General features: G+C 41.2%; 1 protein-coding gene and 1 long non-coding RNA gene across 2 annotated transcripts; both read left to right on the forward strand.

The window, feature by feature from the left end:
* Positions 1–3,100: 3,100 nt before the first annotated feature.
* LOC113029707 (gastrula zinc finger protein XlCGF49.1-like) lies at positions 3,101–7,992 on the forward strand (the record flags this gene model as incomplete). The annotated part of the gene is made up of 3 exons (XM_026180704.1): positions 3,101–3,152; positions 4,048–4,153; positions 7,237–7,992. Coding segments are annotated over exons 2-3 (774 nt in total), but the record flags the coding sequence as incomplete, so codon positions are not given.
* A 6,025-nt stretch (positions 7,993–14,017) lies between these two features.
* LOC113029709 (uncharacterized) lies at positions 14,018–14,870 on the forward strand. The gene is made up of 2 exons (XR_003273475.1): positions 14,018–14,604; positions 14,690–14,870. It is a non-coding gene; the product is annotated as an uncharacterized LOC113029709 (long non-coding RNA).
* Positions 14,871–23,530: the final 8,660 nt, after the last annotated feature.

Raw genomic sequence — 23,530 nt, forward strand, 5'->3', positions numbered from 1 at the left:
ATGATAAATCTCTTAAGAGCCACAGAGTAAATCTGTGTTTGAGTTTCACTAGAATTAGATATAATTTTGATCAATTCTTCTTTCCTGGTTTTTGGTTATTCAAATACCTAAATAACAAACTTCTTGTTTTATTGGAAGGTTACACAAAGCTGTTTTTGAACATTCTTTTATTGCCATAAGTTCACATTTAGGAATATTCAAGTACAATCCAGAAACTTTAAGAAATGTGGAGATTGTTTCAATAGCAATAGAAATTTGATACTCATCTTTTAGGAATAATGTAGTGTCATCAGCTACCTGTGTTATGTGTAAATCTTTGCCAATTAGCGATATACCTTTTACATTGCTTGACTTCATATGGTTAAACAATAGTTGGGCAATTAACTAAAACAGGTACAGGGACCTGTTTTGGGACAGCCTCGTCTTTTCCCTCTTTGTATGTTAAATCTGGGTGAAGTACTGTTTGTTAATTTGACACTGCTGTTATTGTTATAATGCTTTAATCAACGTAGAAAGTAAGTACCAAAACCATATCTATCTAGAGCTTGAAATATAAATTCATGCTTCACCGTGTCGAAGGCCTTGTAGAACTCTAAAAATAATATGAAACCACTGCTATTTATTAGGTCAGAATAATCCAGAATATCTAAAACCAATCTGATATTGTTATATGTCTTTTGGGCATAAAGCCAGATTGTGTTTCATAAATAATGAGTCAACAACCATCTTAAGTCTGTTAGCTAAAATTAGAGCAAATATTTTATAATCATCATATAAATCATCAATAAACTATTTGGTCTTCAATTATCAATCATTAAGAGGTCCTTATTTGGCTCCAAAAACAATGTGGTCAAACCTTGATTCATCGTAGTGGGAAGTTGGTGGTTTTCCATCTTCCATTGGTTTTAATTTTGCACTCCAGTATGAACACAAATCCCCCAACACGAGGATCACCACAACATAACCTAACAGACCTACACCTTAGTTCACAGATTCACTTTGTCTAAGGTTTATTTCTGGGACTTCGCACAATCCAGGAGCAAATCATGAATACATAATGGACTTACATTTACAACATTATGAATGAAATGTACTCTATCTGGAAGCAGCGGGTCTCCCTCCCCCTTCAACAGGTTGTGTGTGAGACTTTAAATCATCAAACTGTAAATTATACATTTTAAATTGTTATTGATCCTTTACCCCGAGTCCTAATGTGTATATTTATTTTCTTACTCTTCTTATATTTATTGTTTGTTTACTTGCATTGTTGTAACTGGAGCCTCGTCATCTCGTTTCTCTGTATGTAGCGGAGATGACAATAAAGTTTACTTTGACTTCAGCAACAAGCAAGCGCACCGAGGGCTCTCGCGCTCACTTAACGTGTATAGAATTTAAAAAAAAACATCGGTGTAAATTATAAGTCTGTATCATAATGTCTGGTGTTTTCGTGTTTGTTGGTTTGTTTTTATTTTGCTTTATTTTGCGAGTCGGTTATTAGATGCCGCTCCAGCCGGTCAGACAATCCCCCGCCGCGGTTAGGAAGCATGTAGCGAGGCTCTATCTATCTATCTATCTATCTATCTATCTATCTATCTATCTATCTATCTATCTATCTATCTATCTATCTATCTATCTATCTATCTATCTATCTATCTATCTATCTATCTATCTATCTATCTATCTTCGCATCTTTCCTTCACGTCATGACGTTTTTCATCCGTGTTAAGGTAAAGTGATCAGGAAAAGGAGATAGGAGGGACTTCTTTCGGGTGCTTGCCCTCAACTCTCGTGCTCCTCTGTCTGCGCTATTGGCTTCGTGTCCGGTGGAATACGCCGGAAATGGGATGGGTCTACAGATAACCACGTGGGTTTCTGCTCCCTGCTTCCAGCTTCACCCCTTCTCTCGGTTTGTGGGTTGTAGGGTAAGAACTGAGCAAACTTTAATGTCAGTTCGGTTAGTTTTGGGTAGATCCTGAATGTGCAAAGCGTGAAACACTGCAACATCCGACCCGTCTGAAATAATCAGAAACCCATCCCCGCATTGACACCTACTGGCCATTTCGGCTACCATTACATGTTGATGGATGCTGCTGAGTGACGCAGACGAGCCCTGCACAACCCCAACAAACTACTTATTATACCAGACTGTCAGTAGCTGCGGTCTACACGTTTTGGAGAAATCCCGCAAAACAAGGAAAGAAAAATACTGAGACGGTTAAAGACAGAAAACTTTGTGCTTCAGCAAAATATTCCATCTTTTATTGTTTGTGTTGCTCAGAATAAATCTATTTAGAAGTCAGTTTATGATGCGAAACACACAGAGAAAGGATGCTGTGTTTACTGTGATAAGCACACAGGTTTACAGCTGGTTTTGCAACGTTGCATGTGTTTGGTTGACTTTTAGCTTTCTGTCAGTTCGTGTCATCGGGTTTGTTCTACACACTGCCAATAAAAGCCAGACGCTGGCCTAGATAATTCTGACACATCTTTAAATCCTCCTCTGCTCAGCAGCCTCTGAACACGAGGAAACCTTCCTGTACTTCACTCTGCTGTGGATTTGTTTATGAGATATTCACACCGGAAGCGCATATCGTCACGGCTGCGCAGCGCGTGGGTAACGGGTTAGCGTGACAATGACGTCAAACGATTCGGCAATTTCTTTTCAGGTGAAAGTAGAAAAAAAGAGCGGATGGAGCCCGAGCTGAAGATTTCATCCTGTGTTGTTTAAAAGCAGAGGCGCGTTTATTGAGAGATTTGAATGAATTTACAGCGCAGTGTGTGGCTCTCTCCCCCTCTCTCTGCTGATGGGAGTCAATGGAGCTCACCACTCTTTGTCTCTCGCTTTCTGTCATGTGACAGTAGCCGTTCAAATATATTTATATATTTATATAGCTCCATCATTTTGACTTGATTACGCCAAAGGTTTAAGTCCTGGTCACGTGACCTGGGTGTCCCGATCCACGCTTCGGAAGCTGGACGCTGCTCACTGCTGCAGGTCTCCTGCCGTTTATGGTTTACACGCTGAAGGAGAACAAACTGAGGAGCGGAGGAGACAAAAGGAGCGCTGACCGCGATCACTGCAGCTCTTTTTAAAGGTCGACTCTAAAAAGGTCTGCGCATCTACATCGTTATGTACGGCTCATTGTGTGGAGGCAAGTAGGAGAAATGTGTTATCATAAACACTCTCATCTCTTTTTTTTATTCCTTTTAAAGACTTAGATGCTTAGATTATAAAATATAGCACAGGTTATGTGGTATTGCTGTACAGACACGTTTCTACATGTATATGGCTACTAAACACGTAAAATAATAGGCTGGTTTTCACGAGGTCATTAAGCGTGGTAACTGAATCCCACTGGACTGCAGCCAGGAGTGAGTCAGGCTTTCAGGTTTGTTTTCACAAAATACACATTCGTTCACGTCCAGATTACACTTCAGTTGTGTGATCAGTTGGGCAGATCTCATATATGACTTTTGAAGTTTGCTTCTTTTACTTAAAGAGGAATGGGAAGAGAAATTTATTTTCTCTCAATAACTTTGACATCCTCACTCTTTAATTATTTTAGAATAGTTTGTTTTAACTTGGTAGGGATAAATTGATCAGCTTGTTTGTGCACCTGCTGTCACAAACGTCAATTCTGAAGCTATAATGGGGAACCAAACTGCAGTTATTCTGTGTTTACCTGTTAAGACTTTTGGTTTGATTGGATTAAACATTTCCTTCTCAAATATTTCCATCTTGCTTTGACTGCAGCTGTAACAACATTGATTCCAGCAGGATTTGTAAAAAACATTTTGATGGACACACAGAGCTGGACAGCTTTTATTCTGCGGGTTTGGAGAGAGTCTGTGTGTGTCTGCATTCACTTTGTTCCTCTAATAGACAATCAATGTGCAGATGTTAATTCCTGCAGTGACTGCTGTTCTTCAGCCTGCAGAAACCACCCTGCAGCTGCTGGAACAAGTCAATCTTCTTAATGTTAATTTGCGTAGGTTCTTTTTTTTTTCAAGGATGGTTGCCTAACAAAGATCTGTTTTGTGTCCCAGCTGTTCAGCAGGAGGAGAAGAGTCTGACGGAGCAGCAGAAGAACATTTTCACCCACCTGTACTCAGGTCGGCCACTACAGAGGAAACAATGAGTTCAACACAAAAGGTCAGCACAATATCACTGCTAAGCTACAGTGCTATAACTATGTGCACTTTATCGGCTGCTGTTGGTTTTATTACGGTCTCAGGTAACATCAGGCTTAGTGTTGTTATTCTTTCTCAACCTCAGTATATTCACACATAGAGAATCTCTGAAATTAAAACAAGAAAAAAGATCAGACTAAGAAACGGGAACAAAAACATCAATCAATTAAACAATAATTTTTAAAGCATTTTTTAAGTATGGCTCTCTTGTCCTGCATTTCTGCTCATATGTAATTTAGATAAAAGGAGATCATGTTGAAGTCACTGGTGACACCAGGTCGGCCACCATTTGCACCGGCCCCTCCCTCTGCTGGCCCAGTCCTGGGTCTGCCGTGCAGACCCGGTGACATTACCATGCTTTACAGCATTCTTTATTAGCACACACATGGTTGCTGTTCACAATGCACACAGAGCTGCAGCTCTTCCGCTGCCAGCTCAACATTACCACAACCACATGACCCAGTACAATATTTAAGTCGGCGGGCGTGATTACGGATGCCGTGCAGGTGCGTCTGCCTTCCCTGCACGGCACTGCAGGCCACGCCCCTCCACATGGAAAGTATCTCACTTTTCTGTGGGTCAACAGACTCACTGCAGCTGGTGGCAGTCGTCTTTGTGCTCTCTGTCCGTTGAATGAGAAATACCATGGAGAGACTGCTTTGTTGTTTATTGGCAGAAATGATGTAAAGTGGCTCTTTAAAGTTTGGGCGCAGCAGACATGTTTGTCACTATCTGCTTACTGAAAAATATACTGAAAAATAAAGAGTTATTTCCAACATGACAGAGTGTTGGCTGACTTAGACTTATGTGGTCAATCTTCGTATGTTAAATTATAAGCTCTACATAAGCAGTCTACGTCGTTGCCAGCATTTATGTTTGTGGCTGTCCTGGTGTTTTATCCCCCTCCTGTATCCTGTTTGTTGTGGCCATTATTTTTAGGAGAAACGATATTTGTCTTCTTTGGACATTCCCGTGTGTTCAGTACTTTTCTCAACGAATGTGTCCTTTTATTGATGCCGAGATTAACATTTCTTATATTGAGACCGTGAATTAACTGTACTAGAGAGGCCAGTCACAGTTGTTGCTGTAGTTACATGGCACCTGCAGTCAAATCTGCGTGAGTAAATTGATACAGGGACACCAAGTGCTGGTGTTTTGTTAAATTAAAATACTCTGGGAATGCTCTATATTTCACTGGGCTCATCTAATGCATCACAATCCTGATATACCATCGTTCCCTCGAAGCTGGACAGGAAACTGCAGGATCTAGGACTGAGCAGCTCCCTCTGCAGCTGGATCCTTAGCTTCCTGTCTGACAGACGCCAAGTGGTCAGACTGGGCAGCATCAACTCATCCCCCGTCACACTGAACACTGGTGCACCACAGGGGTGTGTACTGAGCCCTCTCCTGTACTCACTCTACACCTACGACTGCACGGCCACTAACAACTCCAACATCATTGTGAAGTTTGCGGACGACACTACAGTGGTGGGTCTTATCACCAACGGTGATGAGACGGCTTACAGGGAGGAGGTCAGCGCCCTGACCCACTGGTGTCAAGACAACCATCTCACCCTCAACGTCGCAAAGACAAAGGAGTTGATAGTGGACTTCCGGAGGTGCAGAGAAGTACACACCCCCATCACCATCAACGGCGCTGCTGTGGAGAGAGTGAGCAGCTTCTGCTTCCTTGGTGTACATCTGGCTGAGGATCTTACGTGGTCAGTACACACAAACAAAACAGTGAAGAAGGTGCAGCAGCGCCTCTTCTTTCTCAGGAGACTGAAAAGATTCGGCATGAGCCCCCGCATCCTCAGGACCTTCTATCACTGTGCCATTAATAATGGACTGGATTTATATAGCGCTTTTCAAGGCACCCAAAGCGCTTTACAATGCCACTATTCATTCACTCTCACATTCACACACAAGCTACGGTTGTAGCCACAGCTGCCCTGGGGCAGACTGACAGAAGTGAGGCTGCCATATCGCGCCATCGGCCCCTCTGGCCAACACCAGTAGGCGGTAGGGTAAAGTGTCTTGCCCAAGGACACAACGACCAGGACGGAGAGCCCGGGGATTGAACCGGCGACAGATACGCTTCCCAACCCCCTGAGCCATGGTCGCCCACATTGAGAGCATCCTCACTGGATGCATCACCACCTGGTATGACAACAGCACCACCTACAACCGCAAAGCTCTCCAGAGAGTAGTGCGGTGCTCTGAACGGATAATCGGAGGTGAGCTTCCCTCCCTCCAGGACATCTACAGGAAGCGCTGCCTGAGGAAAGCGGGGAGGATCATCAAGGACTCCAGTCACCCCAGCCATAAACTGTTCAGACTGCTTCCATCAGGAAGGAGGTTCTGCAGCATCCGGTCCCGTACCAGCAGACTGAGAGACAGCTTTTTCCATCAGGCCATCAGACTGCTGAACACTTCATAGACACCTCACCTTCACTACTGGAACTTCAACATTATGCACTCCACACTGTATATAAATGCCACTTGTTTTGCACATGTCAACTACCAACCACTGTATATTTTATATATTTTATTGTTTTACTCTATTTAATTTGTAAAATATGTATACACACACATAGACATACATATTTAGTATACACATTCAGTAATATGCATACACTCTTATATTGTACATATATTTATTCATATAACTCTCAGATTTAGCCATTCTTATATTTTGCTTGTTCTTATTTTATTGTACTTTGCACACCTCTGTTGCTTGTAAAGCTCGCACACAAGAATTTCACTCACATGTACTGTACCAGTGTACCTGCACATGTGATGTGACAATAAAAGTGATTTGATTTGATTTGATATATGACCATGACAATCTCTGAAAGATATTCAAATAGTTCACAGAATTTCTGCTTGAATTCTCATCTGTACTGAACCTTGCCTTACTGTAAACATTGTTTTTGACAGCCTTGATTTTGTTTCAACCTTCAGGTTTAAAACTAGTTTGAAGTTTCGGTTTGTTCCACGACTGCATTTCACTCACTGCCTCTGTTTGTATCTCTGTCACTGCAGGACCAACATGGAGCGAGAAGTCAGCGCTCTCAGGAAGCCGACAAACCTCACAGAAGAAAGAGAGAGAAAACATACAGCTGTGAGGAGTGTGGGAAGGATTTTACTGTAAAGTCTAACCTAAGAAGACATCAAGTCATCCACACTGGAGAGAGACCGTTCAGCTGTGACTTGTGTGGAAAATCTTTTAGTTTGAGGAATACCTTAAAGACACACAAACGCATTCACAGTGGAGTTAAACCATTCAAGTGTAACCTGTGTGGAAAGTGTTTTACTCTAAAGAATAACCTAAATAGTCATACGCTCATCCACACTGGAGAGAAACCATTCAGCTGTGACTTGTGTGGAAAACCTTTTAGACAGAAGAGTGGGCTAAAAAATCACCAACTCATCCACAGTGGAGTTAAGGCTTACAAGTGTGATCAGTGCGGTAAATCTTATACTCGCAACGATGCCTTACAGACTCATCAAGTTTCCCACTCTGGAATTAAGGCGTACAGCTGTGACTTTTGTGGGAAAACCTTTAACAACCTTGGACGCCGAAATAAACACCAACGCATTCACACTGGAGAGGATGTGTACTGCTGTGATCAGTGTGACAAATGGTTTACAACATATGCAAACTTACAAATCCACAAAATTACCCACACCGAAGAGAGATCCTATAAATGTGACCTGTGTGAGAAGGCTTTTAAATATCCACATTCCCTGAAAGAACACCAACAGATCCACACCAGAAAGAGACTCTACAAGTGCAGTTACTGTGAGGTATGTATTTATATTGTTATCTTGTCATTTTAGCCTGACTGTTTGGAACAACTCGGCTTATTCAATTGTGTTTGCATGTTAGTAATTCTACTACATTTCAATGGGACACTGGTTGAGTCATCCAATTTAGTTTCAGTTGTGAATTTGCTTACATTTTTTGAAATAAAAATTGCATTTTGTAGTACTGGTCATCGTTATGTCTACTATTACTACTGGTAGAATTTGTGACAAAGGGCAGCGAGTCCAACACCCATCGGGAGTGAGTCTGACTTGTTGCCGGTAATATAGACTATTGTTTAAGGATGCAATGGATTGAATTTATGTGTCTGTATGTGTAGTAGGATTTCAACAGTACCATATTCCTGTCCTTCTTGTCAGGTGGACCCAGCAGTCAGATCTATTTTTGCACTCAGATTTACTTTAAACTTTTCATTACAGTGGCCTTATTGCTGTATTGCTGCAGAATTGTGTCAGTATTAGAGTGATGTTATTGTGGAATTACTGTTACTTGTTGTGGTACCACTGTATTATTATATTGTTATTATCATGGTATAGGATTGGGCAATTTGCTTGAAAGTTCAGTTGTTCTGTTGACCCCGGTGGCATCGCCAGTGAATGAGGGTAACAGTGCCAGGAAGCTGAGGAGTCTCCAGTTTTGGTAGTGATCTGTAACATAACCTAAATGTTATAATTGAAACCATAAAAATGATGTAGGGACTCTTTTCTTTCTTTCTTTTTTTTAAGTGACATTCAGGATAAAAATGTTGAAGGACTGACTTACACTCTCTTTGTGTCTTTGTTTAGAAGCAGAGCGACACAGATGGATCCAGTTCTCAACCCTGTCATCACTGTGGTGGTGGGAAAGTATTTCATTGTGACCTTTGTGGAAAAACTTTCTATCATCAAAGGAATCTAAAAATACATCAACGTGGACATACTGGACAAAAGTTGAACTACTGCAAAGAATGTGGGAGAGGCTTCCCCAAACCAAGTGAATTAAAACGACATGAAGTCATTCACAGTGGGGTTAAAAAGCACGTGTGTGACCAGTGTGGGTCATCCTTCACCACTGCAGGTTACCTTAAAGTACATAAACGAGTCCACACAGGAGAGAAACCATACAAGTGCACATACTGTGACAAAAGCTTCTCTCATTCAAATAGCCGTATACTTCATGAACAGACACACACTGAAGGAAACTACAGCTGTGACCAGTGTGACAAAAGCTTCAAGAATCTCAGTTCATACTCCAGACACAAACGATCCCACGCTGTAAATAAACAGTTTCAGTGTGACCAATGTGCAAAAACATTCACTTCATTATCTGCTCTGTGCAAACATCAACATGATCATACAGGGCTGAAATCACTCCCATCATTTGGTCACAGTGAATCCGAAGAGATGAAAATCTCCTCTTCTGGTTGCAGGGACGGACTTAAAAGCCTTGAGATCAGGCTCCACAGAGTTCAGATGAAATCTCCTGTAAAGGGTGTCAGCTAATATCACAGTTAGATCTGATGAGGTAGTGTTTCTGGGCTTGCAGTGAGTAATAAAGTTCAAATGTAAGAATCTGCATATACAGCATATATATAACAAGTATTTTTCCTAGAAGCTCTTCATGCTCCAAAATGTCCCAGTTACATTTTAGTCTCTTCCCTTCAAAACAGTAATATTTGGTGGTAGTAGTACTTGTGTTATAAAGTTGCAGAAATACCTCTTGTGAGTCAGTGAGCGTGCCTGTGTAGCCGTTATTTAATTAGGCTGAAGAACACATTCTTATTTGCATTGGTGGCTTGCAGAAGGAAAAGCCACTTGAAGAAATGGGGTTAAGTTGTAATAGATATATTGTATGACTGAGAACTAATTCTGCATTGATTTTGAATATTCAACATGTGGTGAATACTGAAAAGAAGTGTAAGTCTCACAGCACGTATACTGGCATGTTCAGACTTGCTCATACAGGGAGGGTGAGTGATAGGGATCCATGGAGATAATCCAATAATCAGTGTTTTGAGAAGATTCAATCGTCCTTCCTCCGAACTCTGTGCAGAGCAGACACACCTGGAAGATGGGATTATACTAAGGATTTGCAGTTGGATTATAAAGCAGAGTGCAGGAGGATTAACCATCACCAAACAAATACCATCCAAGAAATGGATCTGTAAGACTTTTCTACTAAGCTCACTGTACTGTACTGGATTGTAAACAGTGAGGAAATCAAGGGACATCAGATGGAGTTGGTACTTTGACATCTTTTTTCATCAAACATGCAGGGAACAACAAAACATACAGAGCATCTATGCCTCCCCTTTTCTTCACACCACATTCTGGCTTTGACGCTCCTACTCTGTGCTGTAGTAAATTCTATTTGACAAGCAGTTTCTGATGCGCCAGAACACGACATCGCACCAGAGTTCCCTTCACCGTCAAGCAGCAAGTCAGAGGAGTGACAGGTGTATTGTTCGTACCGCTCCAACTCTGAGCACTATCTGTTTCAGTGCACCTACTTCAGTCAACTGACTACAGGTCAGAAGTGCACGTGGGTGCAGGCTAATAAGAAGTGTTGGTGTTCTGGCTATGACCACTAGACTGCAAGGTGTTGACGTAAAAGGACATGAAAGCAATGTAAAGAGACCCACCTGGATGGCCTCTTATGCTGTGAATGTACATAGTAGTGGTGGATAAGCAGAGGAAGACAGCCGTGGTGAAAGATGTAGCTGTGCCAAATGAGGAGAACATCAGATCATCCACGCTGGAGTGAAACCTTTCAACTGCCATCAATGTTGCAAGTCCTTTGGTCAGATTAGCATCTTAAATTTGCATAAGCTTATCTAAGCTGGAATTAAACCTTTAAGTTGTGCTCAGAGTGGAAAGTTCTTTGGTAGTTTTTATCATGTAAAAAATAGTGCTGTTAGCGTTAATCTCGTTAAAATGACGTTAACACCGTAACCGCACATGAACTGAATAATAATAATGCAAACTGCAGATGTAAGCATTATTGTGCTGACCTTTGTGGAAAAACATTCAGAGTGCCGTGTGCTCTAAAAACACACCAACACATGAATACTGCACACACTGCTGTGACAAAACTGCCAGACCATTGGGTCAAACTTTCAAAGTTTAAGATCAGGCTTCACAGAATTCAGCTTTAATCTCCTGTTTAGTGTTACTGCGAGAAAGTCCATCAGATCAGTTATGACCTCAGACGTGCTGTCTGGTGCAAGCAAGTATTGTTAAACTTTTAAAGTATTCAGCTAAGTATTAGAAAAGTACCAGGACTGTTAGGATTATCAAGTAAATAAAAAGACTACAGATGTGATGTTTGCTTTGAGGATTTGATCGAGAAGTACAGACAATGAAATTTACCCCGTAAACTAGTTACTTCCTGATAACAGCTGCATTTACACCGTGTTGTACTGGATGCTTCAAAGAAATGAATATGTAGACTGTATGCTAATCTGAGGCTTTGTTTTACATAATCAGATGTTTATAGTCACCTTATACATTTATAAGCTACATACCAAGAAATCAAAATTACTCAGAGTAAAATTTGTCTCCATCCTGATAAAATACCTAAAATTATGCCACACTTAAAGTTACTCATGCATTCTCTGAATTTACTTACACATTACTTAAAATTAACAACAAGAAACTTTTTTCCTGCAAAAAACTGGTGTTTCACATCTTTATTCTAGTGTACCTAATTTTAAATATTTGTGCTTAAAGCCTTTGAGATTCCAGAACCTCAGCAGATATAGTTGGTTAACCTAGTACATACTTTTTATTTCGTTTCATGGATTAAATTGACTGCATGCATTTTTGTTGTCTCTGGTTTTGGCAAAAGCACAACCAGTTAAGCTTTGCTAGCTGTGTATGAACACTTAACTTGCGGCTTGTCTAAATGTTGCTTTAACAAAACCTTTTAGCAGCATGTACATGTTCATATAGCAGCGCTTAATTCTGTAAGTATTCTAAAAACAGTTGTTTGTAATAAAGGATATGAAGTGTAACAATTAGTGCTAAAGCTTTATTGTTACAGCAATATGTATTTTCTCCACTAGGTGGAACCTTTTATCTTTGTAATGAGCTGAAGTTGTATGTGTTTGCTAACTGCCTGTCAGAACTTAACAGATTTTGAAATATCCATGTCTCCCATTGAATAATGGAGGTGAAAAAACACACCTGTCTGAAGCTGGCAGCCAGCATTTGCAGAGACTTCCTTTGAATTGTTGTTATTTATTTATTTATGTATTAGGTCTTCTGATTTTACTTAAACTGTGCAATAAATAGCAGCAGAATTCTGTCAGAACCTCCTGATTCTTGTCAGTGGAGTCGGTGCTGCGCCATTTCTGTTCTAGTTTACTCATGTGAAATGTCCTATAAATGTCTTTGTTGTTTTAAAATTTGAGTTTGTTTTGCTGCATGAGGAGATAAAAGTACAAAAAAAGGTTTTTATTGATCCTATAAATAATAAAATATACACAAAATTAGCTTACGTGCAGTTTTGACTCTGGTACTTACTGCTCAGTATCTTATAAATGTCAAATATGGTTCTTATCAAGTGCTCAATTTAATTTTAATTACAACATCAAAGCTTGAGGTAAATACCCTACAGTATATATATAATAGAATCACTAATGAACTGATTACTTTAATGTTTTTGGCATACAATATGCAGTTATTAAAAACTCATGTCAGTCATGATAACTGTTTGGATTTCCATGTATCATATGGCTTGTGAAAATAAAAGGGAAGTGGTTTCAAAGTTAAAGACAGAACACCACTGTGTGGCCACTACCAGCTCCACCACCATCATCAAGTTTGCTGACGACACCGTCGTGGTGGGCCTGATCTCTGATAACAACGAGACGGCCTACCTGAAGGAGATTAGGAATCTGGAGAACTGGTGCCAGAGGAACAACCTCCTTCTAAACGTCAGTAAGACAAAGGAGCTGATAGTGGACTTCAGCACTAAGCAGGAGAGGAACTACCAGACCCCCGTCATCAACGAGTGCCCAGTGGAGAGAGTGGACAGCTTCAAATACCTCGGAGTTCACATCACGCAGGACCTGTCATGGTCCTGTCACATCAACACCGTGGTGAAAAAGGCCCGACAGCGTCTCTACCACCTCAGACGCTTGAGAGACTTCCAACTGCCCTCCAAGGTGCTCAGGAACTTTTACTCGTGCACCATAGAGAGCATCCTGATGGGAAACATCTTAACCTGGTTCGGGAACAGCACCATGCAGGACAGACGAGCTCTACAGAGGGTTGTGCGGTCAGCTGAGCGCACCATCCGCTCCGAGCTCCCTGACCTGCACTCAATCTACAGCAGGCGGTACTGGACAAAGGCCAGGAAGATCGTGAAGGACCTCAGCCATCCCAACAACAGACTGTTCTCTCTGCTGAGGTCAGGAAAGCGATTCCGCTCCCTGAAGACCAACACAGAGAGACTGAGGAGGAGCTTCTTCCCGCAGGCGATACGGTCTCTCAATCACACCACCACACAGTACTGACCCACACATATGGTTCTTACACACACACTGGACTTTCTGGACTTTGGTTTTGCACAACACTGGTCACTATATTCTTCATTTCCGGTTAATACTTGTACAGCTGCTGTTATTGTGTATATATTTATTTATATTTAGATTTCTTCATACATTCTTATATAGTTCTATATTGTGTATTGTGTATTTTGTTGTACAGTTATTTTATTTTCAACTTTAATTTATATATTTTATCTTATTCTTCCCAGTTAAATTTACCCTTCATTCTAATTTGTGTTGTACAGTTATTTCATTTTTAACCTTAATTTATATTTTATTCCTTCCTAGTTAAATTTACCCTTTTTAATGTTTCATATTTATTTCCTTTCTTATTCATAGCCTTTTCCTTTTTTGTTTTCTTTAGGTCACGAGCAGTTGTCCAAGCATTTCACTACATATCGTACTGTGTATGACTGTGTACGTGACAAATAAAATTTGAATTTGAATTTGAATTTGAACAAGCAGGATTAAATGCAGTGATGCATTTTGAGGGAGGAAGGTGATGCACAAGCAGGAGAAACCCTAGTTAAAAATACAGAAGTACAAGTGTGTGTAGTGTGTGTTTTAATATTTTTGTGCAGGGGGATTTCTGCAGTGCCACACAGCAAAATCTCCGGTGTGTCATGGTCCGGGTGTGTGCCACTGTGTCTCCCTCCGAGCTGGCGTCTCCACCCCTGGGAGGGGCTTCAGTGTTTTTGCTGATCGCTTACACCTGTGGGTAATTTAGCCGGGGACTCATAAGGCCAGCGTACTCAAGCTCTCTTCGCCAGATTCTCTGCTAACATCAGTCAGTGCAGGCCACCACCATGATTTCCTATGTATTTTGTGAATCACCTTGCCTCACTGTATGTTTGTTTTTTGTGCGCCTCTCTCTTAGCTACACCTAACTGCCAATCCCTGCCAAAGAGCTCCTACTTGGATATTGGACCATCTGGCAGTCCCACAGGCTATTACTCGAATCACCTACCTGCCTCTCTGCCTCCACGCCAGGAGTTTTTGGATTACACACCCGGACTACTCACCCCTCTACATCATCTCCGACCACCTGTGGCAAGTACGCAGTACGAAGGAGGATTCTGAACCAACAACATATTCATATGTCTCCTTATCCGTATCTGAACATCTGCACTCTGTTACAGTGACCCCGACCTTTTCCTGGATCTAATGTGACTCGCTTTCCAGTCCAGTTCCCGGAATAGCTGTCCCCTCTGACCCGGACCAGATTGTTACTTAGATTCAGTGGTGGAACGTCGTACTTGTCTAACTCACCTTTTGTTTATGAATATTTGTGAAGTCATTAAACATTATTCTTAAAATCTACTTACGTGCTGTTCGGCGTCCTGCATTTGAGTCCTGTCCCTCGTCTAAAACGGTCTCGGCCGTAACACAGTGTTAATTTAACACTGGAGATTTTGCTGTGCAGGACTCCACTTTCAGCCTTTTTTGAATAGATGTGAAAATAATAATAATAATAAAAAATAAACGGTGAGCGCTCAACTACTCTGTGAGCTGTGAAGACAAGCAGGTGGTGACAAAACACCAAAATTTAAGCTGGCAACTGCCGCAGAAGAGCAGAAGAAGAATGATGTCCCTCTCTGACTTTCCGTACAGCCTACAGGCTGGTGCAAGCTTCCCGCATTTACCGCACATTGTTTGCGCTTGTGCATGCTGGTCTGCCGCCTGCTCTGAGCTTTCAAAGTCACCCATCTCAAAACTGCATTGGAGATGGGTGACTGCCAACAGTGGGGTGAGAGATGCAACATCTTCATGAAACCTAAAGAAGTCCATTCGCTTTCTTTCCAAGCTCCATCTACTTTGATGATGGAGAACCAAGGGCGTAGATTTGGCATGGACGGAAGGGACATGTCCCCACCAGCAATTATTGAATTGTCCCCACCAATAATTTGATCTCTTCGAGTAAAGAAAAACAAACCCGATGGTAAGAAAAAAAAAAGATCTGTCAGCGTCTCATTCAGCGAGCGGTGCAGAAAGAGTTAAATTACGTTCTCTACTGGAGTCCTACGTCATGTGACAAATATGGCCAATGTGATTGGATGAGCCTTTCATAAGGGAGCTCTGTTTAGTTTCAGCAGCGGCAAACAAACCTGCGCTGCCAGGAGGAGAGGAGGATGGCAGCGCAAAGGAAGAACCTGGATATAAGAAATTGGGTTTTCAAAGAAACCTGTAAGTCACTTAAAGTCAAGTTCACTCATATATTGTGTCCGTCACAATAACGTTACAAGCTATGCTTGGCCATACATGCCAACACTCACGATTTTTCAGAGAAATCCCGAATTTCAGTGCCCCTCCCGAAAATCTCCCGGGGCGACCATTCTCCCCCCAATTTCTCCTGATTTTTCACCCGGACAACAAAACTGAAAACCATATCCCAGACCGGCCCGCCAATTCCAGTTTCCAACAATGGCTACTATTACTGCAGCTACTTAGTTTTAATATTACTCTTATTTCTCTTTCTGGGTCGCAAAATAAACTTTTAACACATTTTCAGGCGAGAATGTAGCTGTGTAAACGTCAAATAACTTAAACGTGTTATTGTTTGGCCTTTTTCAGTGCTTTAGTTGTGTTTTATTTGTTGGTGAGTAAATCGTTTTGGCTGAGATTAAAGTTATTAGATTAAATTAAATTAAATAAAACTTTATTAATCTCTCGGGAGGATTTTTCCCAGGTTTTCACACAGCTGAATAAACTGCTGTGTGAAAACAGCAGTTTATTCGACCATCTACGCCAGCGTCTGGTTATATTTTAGACAGCAAGGAGCAGACGGCAGGTGACGTAATTCTGAAGGCTAGACCGTCCAATTTCACAGTCGTTCATTTCCGGTCTACCTGGCTTTCGGAGGACCCGGCCCACTTAGACCACAAAGGCCGGGTCCTCAGGTGGGCGCAGCCTCTGAATTTGGACACCCCCGGCCTGTTTCCGGTAATAACGGTGACATTTAACTTATTTTATCTTATTTTATAAATAAACACTGTAAGATTCAAGTTTTTTGTATATATATGTACATGTATATCCCCCCAGCCCATTTGAATGTCTCCCTAATTCTGAGGTCTCAAGGTTGCCAAGTAGGTGCTAGGCTTGGTCCACATTAGTCTAAAATTGTATGTAACCATGAATAATGTGATGCCATGTCCACCAGGAGAGACTGGACAGTATAGATGTAAAACAAATATGCCAGCAGTTCATTTCAGCTAACGAGAGGAGCAGGCATGTGTTTGTTGTGTGGGGCATGTAGTCCATGTCTGTTGCTGTAACAGTAGTTCATGTTTAGAATAAAACATCCCAGCCCCCTATCTGATGTTGGTGTACTATAACTGAAGTAATGTTGTTAAGTCCTTAAAGTCATATTCTTTTATTGTCATGACTGTATTTGAAGCTATTTTTTACTTTTGTATGATACCTGATTTATATGATATATGGCTGAAGTAAACTAAAGTCTGAAATACTTAGTCAGTCATTTGTTTAATAGTAATTTAACATTATATAATTCACATATAAAACTATGAATTGTAATTTTAAACGGTTTAAAAGCATGTAGAATAGCATATGTAGGCAAGTATATTTGTCCTTTTTTTTAATCAAGAAGCAAAAACAAAAAGGAGACCTGTTCAGTCCTTTATCATTAACTAGACATGTTTTGGATAGATTCAAATATCAGCATTGGTTGAATCTTTAAATGGTCTCTTTTATTTTCAAACTAAGTCAGTTTTCAGTGGGTGACTTTGAGTTTCCAGTTGAGATGCATGTTTTTGGATAGCTGGAAAAGTAGCTTTTACTTATAGAGCTCATGCAAAATAAATAAATCAAGTCCAGTTTTACTCTCATATCGGCCAGCATTTTGATTAGTTGTCTTCTTTCAATATCATACTTCTGACAATGCAATAAAACATTATTTCCTGTTCCCTACTGCAGTCACACTCCACTGTACAGTGTTTTCCTATTAAAAGTAATGTGGTATTAAAACCAGTGTGTCCGAATCTAAGTCGAGATATAACAGTCTCCTGTTTCTTCCTGTACTTCTCATGTCTCCCACTTTCCTTTGGATTTTGTAAAACCATCACCCTTTCCTCTCTTCCTCCCATTGCTTTTGCCAGCGTTCCTTCATTTTGTGCCGTATTCTGCTCTTAATCTCTGTCCTACTAACACTAATAATCATATCAATTTTTCATCCACAGCGAGTAAAGTAGTGAACTCAGAGGAGCAAAACAAACTATTAGTGATGGCCAAATGAAGCTTTCTGAAGCTTGTATTGAAAAACGGTTTATTACTCGAAGCTTTTCAACATAGTCCTCTCTGGTGACATCTGGTGGCCAAAAATATGAAGAGCAGCTTGAATCCACAAAATAAAACCAACTGCTTCATTATGATTGCCCACTCACTCTACAGAGTGGAATTTTCTCTGATATTGGGCCACCGTTGTGTTGCTTTGAACGTGTATTTTTTGGGGTTAAAAAATGTGGTTTATTTGTGTAATGAATAATTTCGACCAGCAAATTTTCCTTGTTTAAACACGCACCATTGTGTGGTCTTTCTTTGCTTTTCACTTCTTGATGTTGGTAAATACAATAATTGGAAAACACGACGTTACATATAATATACATATAATACTGTACAACACATTATGGAGTATGCTTCTGCTGTGAGGTCTTGTCTCCATGCACTTGTGAAATTAATCGCAAGACGGGTGTATTTATATTATATTAGGGAAATTTTCCCAGACATATTTCTGACCTGCGGGTAGAATTGATTGTGAAATGGAAAATGCTTATGAACTTGCAAACTAAAAACATGATGCATTTAAGGTAACCCTTTTTCATTTTTATTTAAGAAGAGAATTTGTTCCACTGTGCGATGGCTGAAACTGTTCCTTTTCGTGGAGATAATTTCTCCTGCATTAAGGAAAATCCCTTCACGTGGAACAGAAGAGGCTGGAGTGCAGAGAAACTGGTAGAGATGCAGTTATACAGTCTACCTGGGCCCCACAAACTCAGCTAAAGAGAATAAATACATTAAATTGCTGCACATTTGGCCGACTAACATTTTAAGATTAATTGAAAAATAAAATATATATTTTAACATTAAATGTAACGAGTCAAATGGAAGTTTTTCTAAAGATATTTGATGATATTTATATTATGAAAAACAGATTTTTGACATTTTGAGTTTTTCCCGTTTTCAGATAAAATAAACACGCACAAAACAAAAGCAAACAGCCAGAACACAAAGCTGGAAAACCCACCGAATGACCAAAATCTACTCAAAATACTCCCACACAACAGAACCTCCTCTCTTCCTCGCTGGCTCCATGTCTCTCAGTAGAAATATCAGTGGTTTGCTACCTGTCACCATCAAAACACCACAAATCCTGCGAATTATTCACTTCCTTATAAAGCATTGAATGAGACACCGAAGCAGTCACGTTCTAAACAAAGCTTCGGACGTCACTGATCACGTGACTCTGGCCAAACGAATCAAGCTTCGATACAGAGCTTCTGAAGCAGTGTGTTGATTTTTTTGACACAGGCACCGGAACTTCAGCTTCAAGCGGACCATCACTACAAACTATACCACTACCAACGTTTCCCGCATCTGTTTCCTGGGTATTTTTGAAAACGCAGATTTTTCTATGCGTTTGCACCTTTCGTCCACACGTAAACGGCGTTTTCGGACACTGAAAAACGCCTGCCAGGGTGGATACTTTCGAAAAGTCCGTTTTGACTATTTTGAAATCTCCGTTTTCAAAATACCCGTGTACGTGTGGACGTAGCCAAAGCTTCATCACGGAGTTTCTCTCGGTTTGTGGGCTCATCTAAAGGTAAGCACCGAGCTAACTTTACTGTGAGCAGGGCTCTAGACTAGTGATGGGCAGATGAAGCCCCATGAAGCACTGAAGCTTTTCATCCAATTGGTTCACCCCAACGCGAAGCTTCATGAAGCTTCATTTGCTCTAGCAGGACACCTACTGGACGTAAAAATAATAGCTGGCATGAATTTGAAGAGTGTGGCATTTTGCACACAGCCTGTAAATGTCAACAACAAAAGGAGTGTGTAAAACATGTATATTGTAGTGATGGCAGTATACTGTGTATATTTATACTGGCAGTATGGAAAATGATTATTTGGAAATGCTTGAAATGGAAGTGATCATTTACTGTGAGGTGAGGTGTGGTTGGGGTGTGGACAGTGGTTGTGCTTTTGTAACGTTGAGGTATGGACAGCTACACACTGCCTGTTCACATTTTATTCTGTAAAAACTAAATTTTCACTGCTTTTATGACCTTTTTAGTGGGGAGAACATAGCTGGGATTTAATGATTTAACAAATCTTTTAAATCCTTTGTCCTCCACAATGCTAAATGGCTGGGAGTCCTCAATCACCATGCTGACCAGGTCTTCATCTATTTGAGATTGTTCTCCTGAGGAAAGACAATAAAGACAAAGCACAAATATAAATATCACACACGTAACTTATAACAGTTGTATAATATTGTTATATCATTTAGTAACATTACTGCATCCTATATTATCATTGCATTTGATGGCTCACCTGGTCTTGCTCCATAATCGGTGTTCCCCTTATTCTCATGCAAAGCTCTGTAGTGCCTAAGCATGGATGAGGTGTTGTTATATCCCAGCTCCCTGGCACATAGCAAACAATTCACCTTGTACAAAAGTACAGACAGCTTAACATAAATTGTATTGCACCATCAGTATCATGAAAATACATCTTCTGTAGAAATTTACATACCTTGTTGGGAGGAATAAGATCAAAATGTTCCCACACAGGGGAGGACATCCTCCTCTTCTTAGCTGGCTCCATTCTCTCCTGACTTTCTCTCCTCACTCTCATAAACCTCCATACGGTCTCCAAACTCTCACTAACCGCAACTCTCCATCAAACACCCACATTTTTGAATGAAGTCTGAGGGTTTATATCGCTGTCATATCTCGCGGCGAAATTCGAACCACTTCATGAACCAGTCACGTGGTACAGCCGGGCAGCGAGGCTTCGGACGTCATCATTTTTAGCTCCTCCCATAAATGAAGCAAGCCTCGATACGCGCATCGCGGAAACGCCCCCTCCATTACTCGACACACGCTCCGAAGCCTCGATACAGAACGTCCCATCACTAGTTTGCACCTTTCGTCCACACGTAAACGGCGTTTTCGGACACTGAAAAACGCCTGCCAGGGTGGATACTTTCGAAAAGTCAGTTTTTGTGTTTACGTGTGCACGAGGAAAACGTGAAAAACGCAGCGTCAAAGGTGTGGTCCTATTTTGGCATCACACTGTGACTGTGAGTATTTTGAAATCTCCGTTTTCAAAATACCCGTGTACGTGTGAACGTAGCCAAAGCTTCATCACGGAGTTTCTCTCGGTTTGTGGGCTCATCTAAAGGTAAGCACCGAGCTAACTTTACTGTGAGCAGGGCTCTAGACTAACTTTTTGACATGGGCGCACCGGTACGCCTAACTTTAAAAATTAAAGCTCCATAAATGCATACCTTTGCCTAATAACAAAGGCATAAATGTGTTTGGGGTTTTTTTTCCCCCCACGTTATATCAGTTGCACGGAAGTAGCTGGCAACGGAAGTAATCCGGGCGCTGCAGCTTTAAGCAGCTGCGCGCGCTCCCGCGGACGGCAATCACTTTCTGGCAGACAATCACTTTTGGGCACAACACCGGCACAAAAGTTAGGCGCACTCAAATTTTTCAACCGCATCGCTTAACACCGCAGTTTTACATGTGCACTTTCTTTGGGGGGGGAGTCCATACAGACAATATTCATTTCTAAATTATTAACTAACAAACTTGTGCTTAAAGTGCTTTGTCAATATTGTAGAAAATGTTAAACTTAATCATCATTTCGGCTCCTCTGACGACCTGTTTGCTGCTGTCTGCTGCTGAAAGGCAGTGGGGAGAGGGGACACTTGGGCAGTGCATTTATTGCAGCATATAATGTGTTTCCTGGATACACTGTGCTTTTTCCGAGCACTGGCTATGAATTTCAGAAGGATCAGGCCTTAACTTAACAAAAAAGTTATCAATAGTTCTTTTCATCTTTTCTTATTACCCACAGCTACATCCACTTCTCTCAGGCCTAGGCTGCTCACTAGGGCTGGGTATCATCACTGATTTCTATAATCCATTCGATTCCGGTTCTCAAAGACTTGATTCGATTCAATTTAGCCTCAGACAGTCAGAAATATTATAATTCTGATCATTTATCAGTACTGATACATGTGAGACTTCATCAGAGAGAGAGCTGTGCAGGAAGTGTGATTTTTATCGTGGTGGAAGCAAAACAGCAAAAGTCAGAGGGAATTCATGACGACATTGATTAAATGTGAAGCGCAGTTTGCTGCTCCTTTGCTGCTGGCTCGGTGAATCTTGGTTGGAGAGAGACAAAACCTGCAGCTCAGAATCAGCGCAAAAAAGACGTAAACACAGAGCGGAGCCGACACATCAGAATCGCTAAGCTCCGACAGTGTGTCCGTGTTCGGGCCGTCGAAAAGCCTATAAAGAGCAATATGAATTTCTTTAGAAATTACCGGAATGAAAATGTGGAGAGCACACCAACAAAAAACGATGGCAGAGAACTCGATATCAGCTCGTCTCACCACTGCTATCCAATAGTGATGGGCAGATGAAGCCCCATGAAGCACTGAAGCTTTTCATCCAATTGGTTCACCCCAACGCGAAGCTTCATGAAGCTTCATTTGCTCTAGCAGGACACCTACTGGACGTAAAAATAATAGCTGGCATGAATTTGAAGAGTGTGGCATTTTGCACACAGCCTGTAAATGTCAACAACAAAAGGAGTGTGTAAAACATGTATATTGTAGTGATGGCAGTATACTGTGTATATTTATGCTGGCAGTATGGAAAATGATTATTTGCGGCAAAGTTCGAACCGCTTCATGAACCAGTCACGTGGTACAGCCGGGCAGCGAGGCTTCGGACGTCATCATTTTCAGCTCCTCCCATAAATGAAGCAAGCCTCGATACGCGCTTCGCGGAAACGCCCCCTCCATTACTCGACACACGCTCCGAAGCCTCGATACAGAACGTCCCATCACTACTATCCAAGCTTGATGTCTTCGTTTGGTTACATCAGATACGTGAGATTCCTCACGTTGCTTCCAGGAGGGGAAACGATAAAAAGAGCCCATTTTCCAGGTTATTCCCTTCCCGATCTTGGGATCTAACATTGCAACTGACAACACAGCAAGTACAAGCCATAGCTGATGTTTCCGTGTGCTTTCACTCCTGTAGCCATTTGTTTCGCCTACTAAGATGGCAGCTCAACGAAAAATCATGACCACGCCCCCTACCATGACATCACGCTCCAAAGCCTATGGTTTTGCGGGCCAAATGTAATTGGGCTGCGGGCCAAATTTGGCGCGCGGGCCAGAGTTTGACACTCTACAGCCTGATTTCTATTTGAAGTGATAACAGGAAATGGATGAGAGCGATCTGCTGCAGTATCAGGGTCACAATAAACTTTATTGTCCAGCTGCTGTGGATGAACACATGAGAGGAAGTGAACTCCTACAAAGTCTCATTTTAATGAGTCTGACTGCTGTAAAGTGATGCACAAGAAGATGTCAACAAAAACTATTCTATGAAATGAATGTTTAGCATCAAGTGAATTCAGATGGTCTGTTCAGTTTTCTTTCTATAGGCAAGGCAAGTTTATTTATATAGCACCATTCAACAGCAAGTTGATTCAAAGTGCTTTTCAGAGACATTAAAAAACAAAAAAATAAAAAGCATGATTTAAAAAGGGGGGGGGGGGGGCAGTACATAAAATCAGTAGTTAAAATGTAGGTTTTGAAATTTAAGCTTAAAAGTAAAACCGTGCAGATTTGGTGCTTTATTCAAATGCAGCTGAGAACAGGTGAGTCTGCAACTTGGATTTAAATAAACTGAGTGTTTCAGCTGGTCTGAGGCTTTCTGGGA

Source organism: Astatotilapia calliptera, chromosome 9 (genome assembly GCF_900246225.1).
Source record: "Astatotilapia calliptera chromosome 9, fAstCal1.2, whole genome shotgun sequence".
Lineage (NCBI taxonomy): Eukaryota > Metazoa > Chordata > Actinopteri > Cichliformes > Cichlidae > Astatotilapia > Astatotilapia calliptera.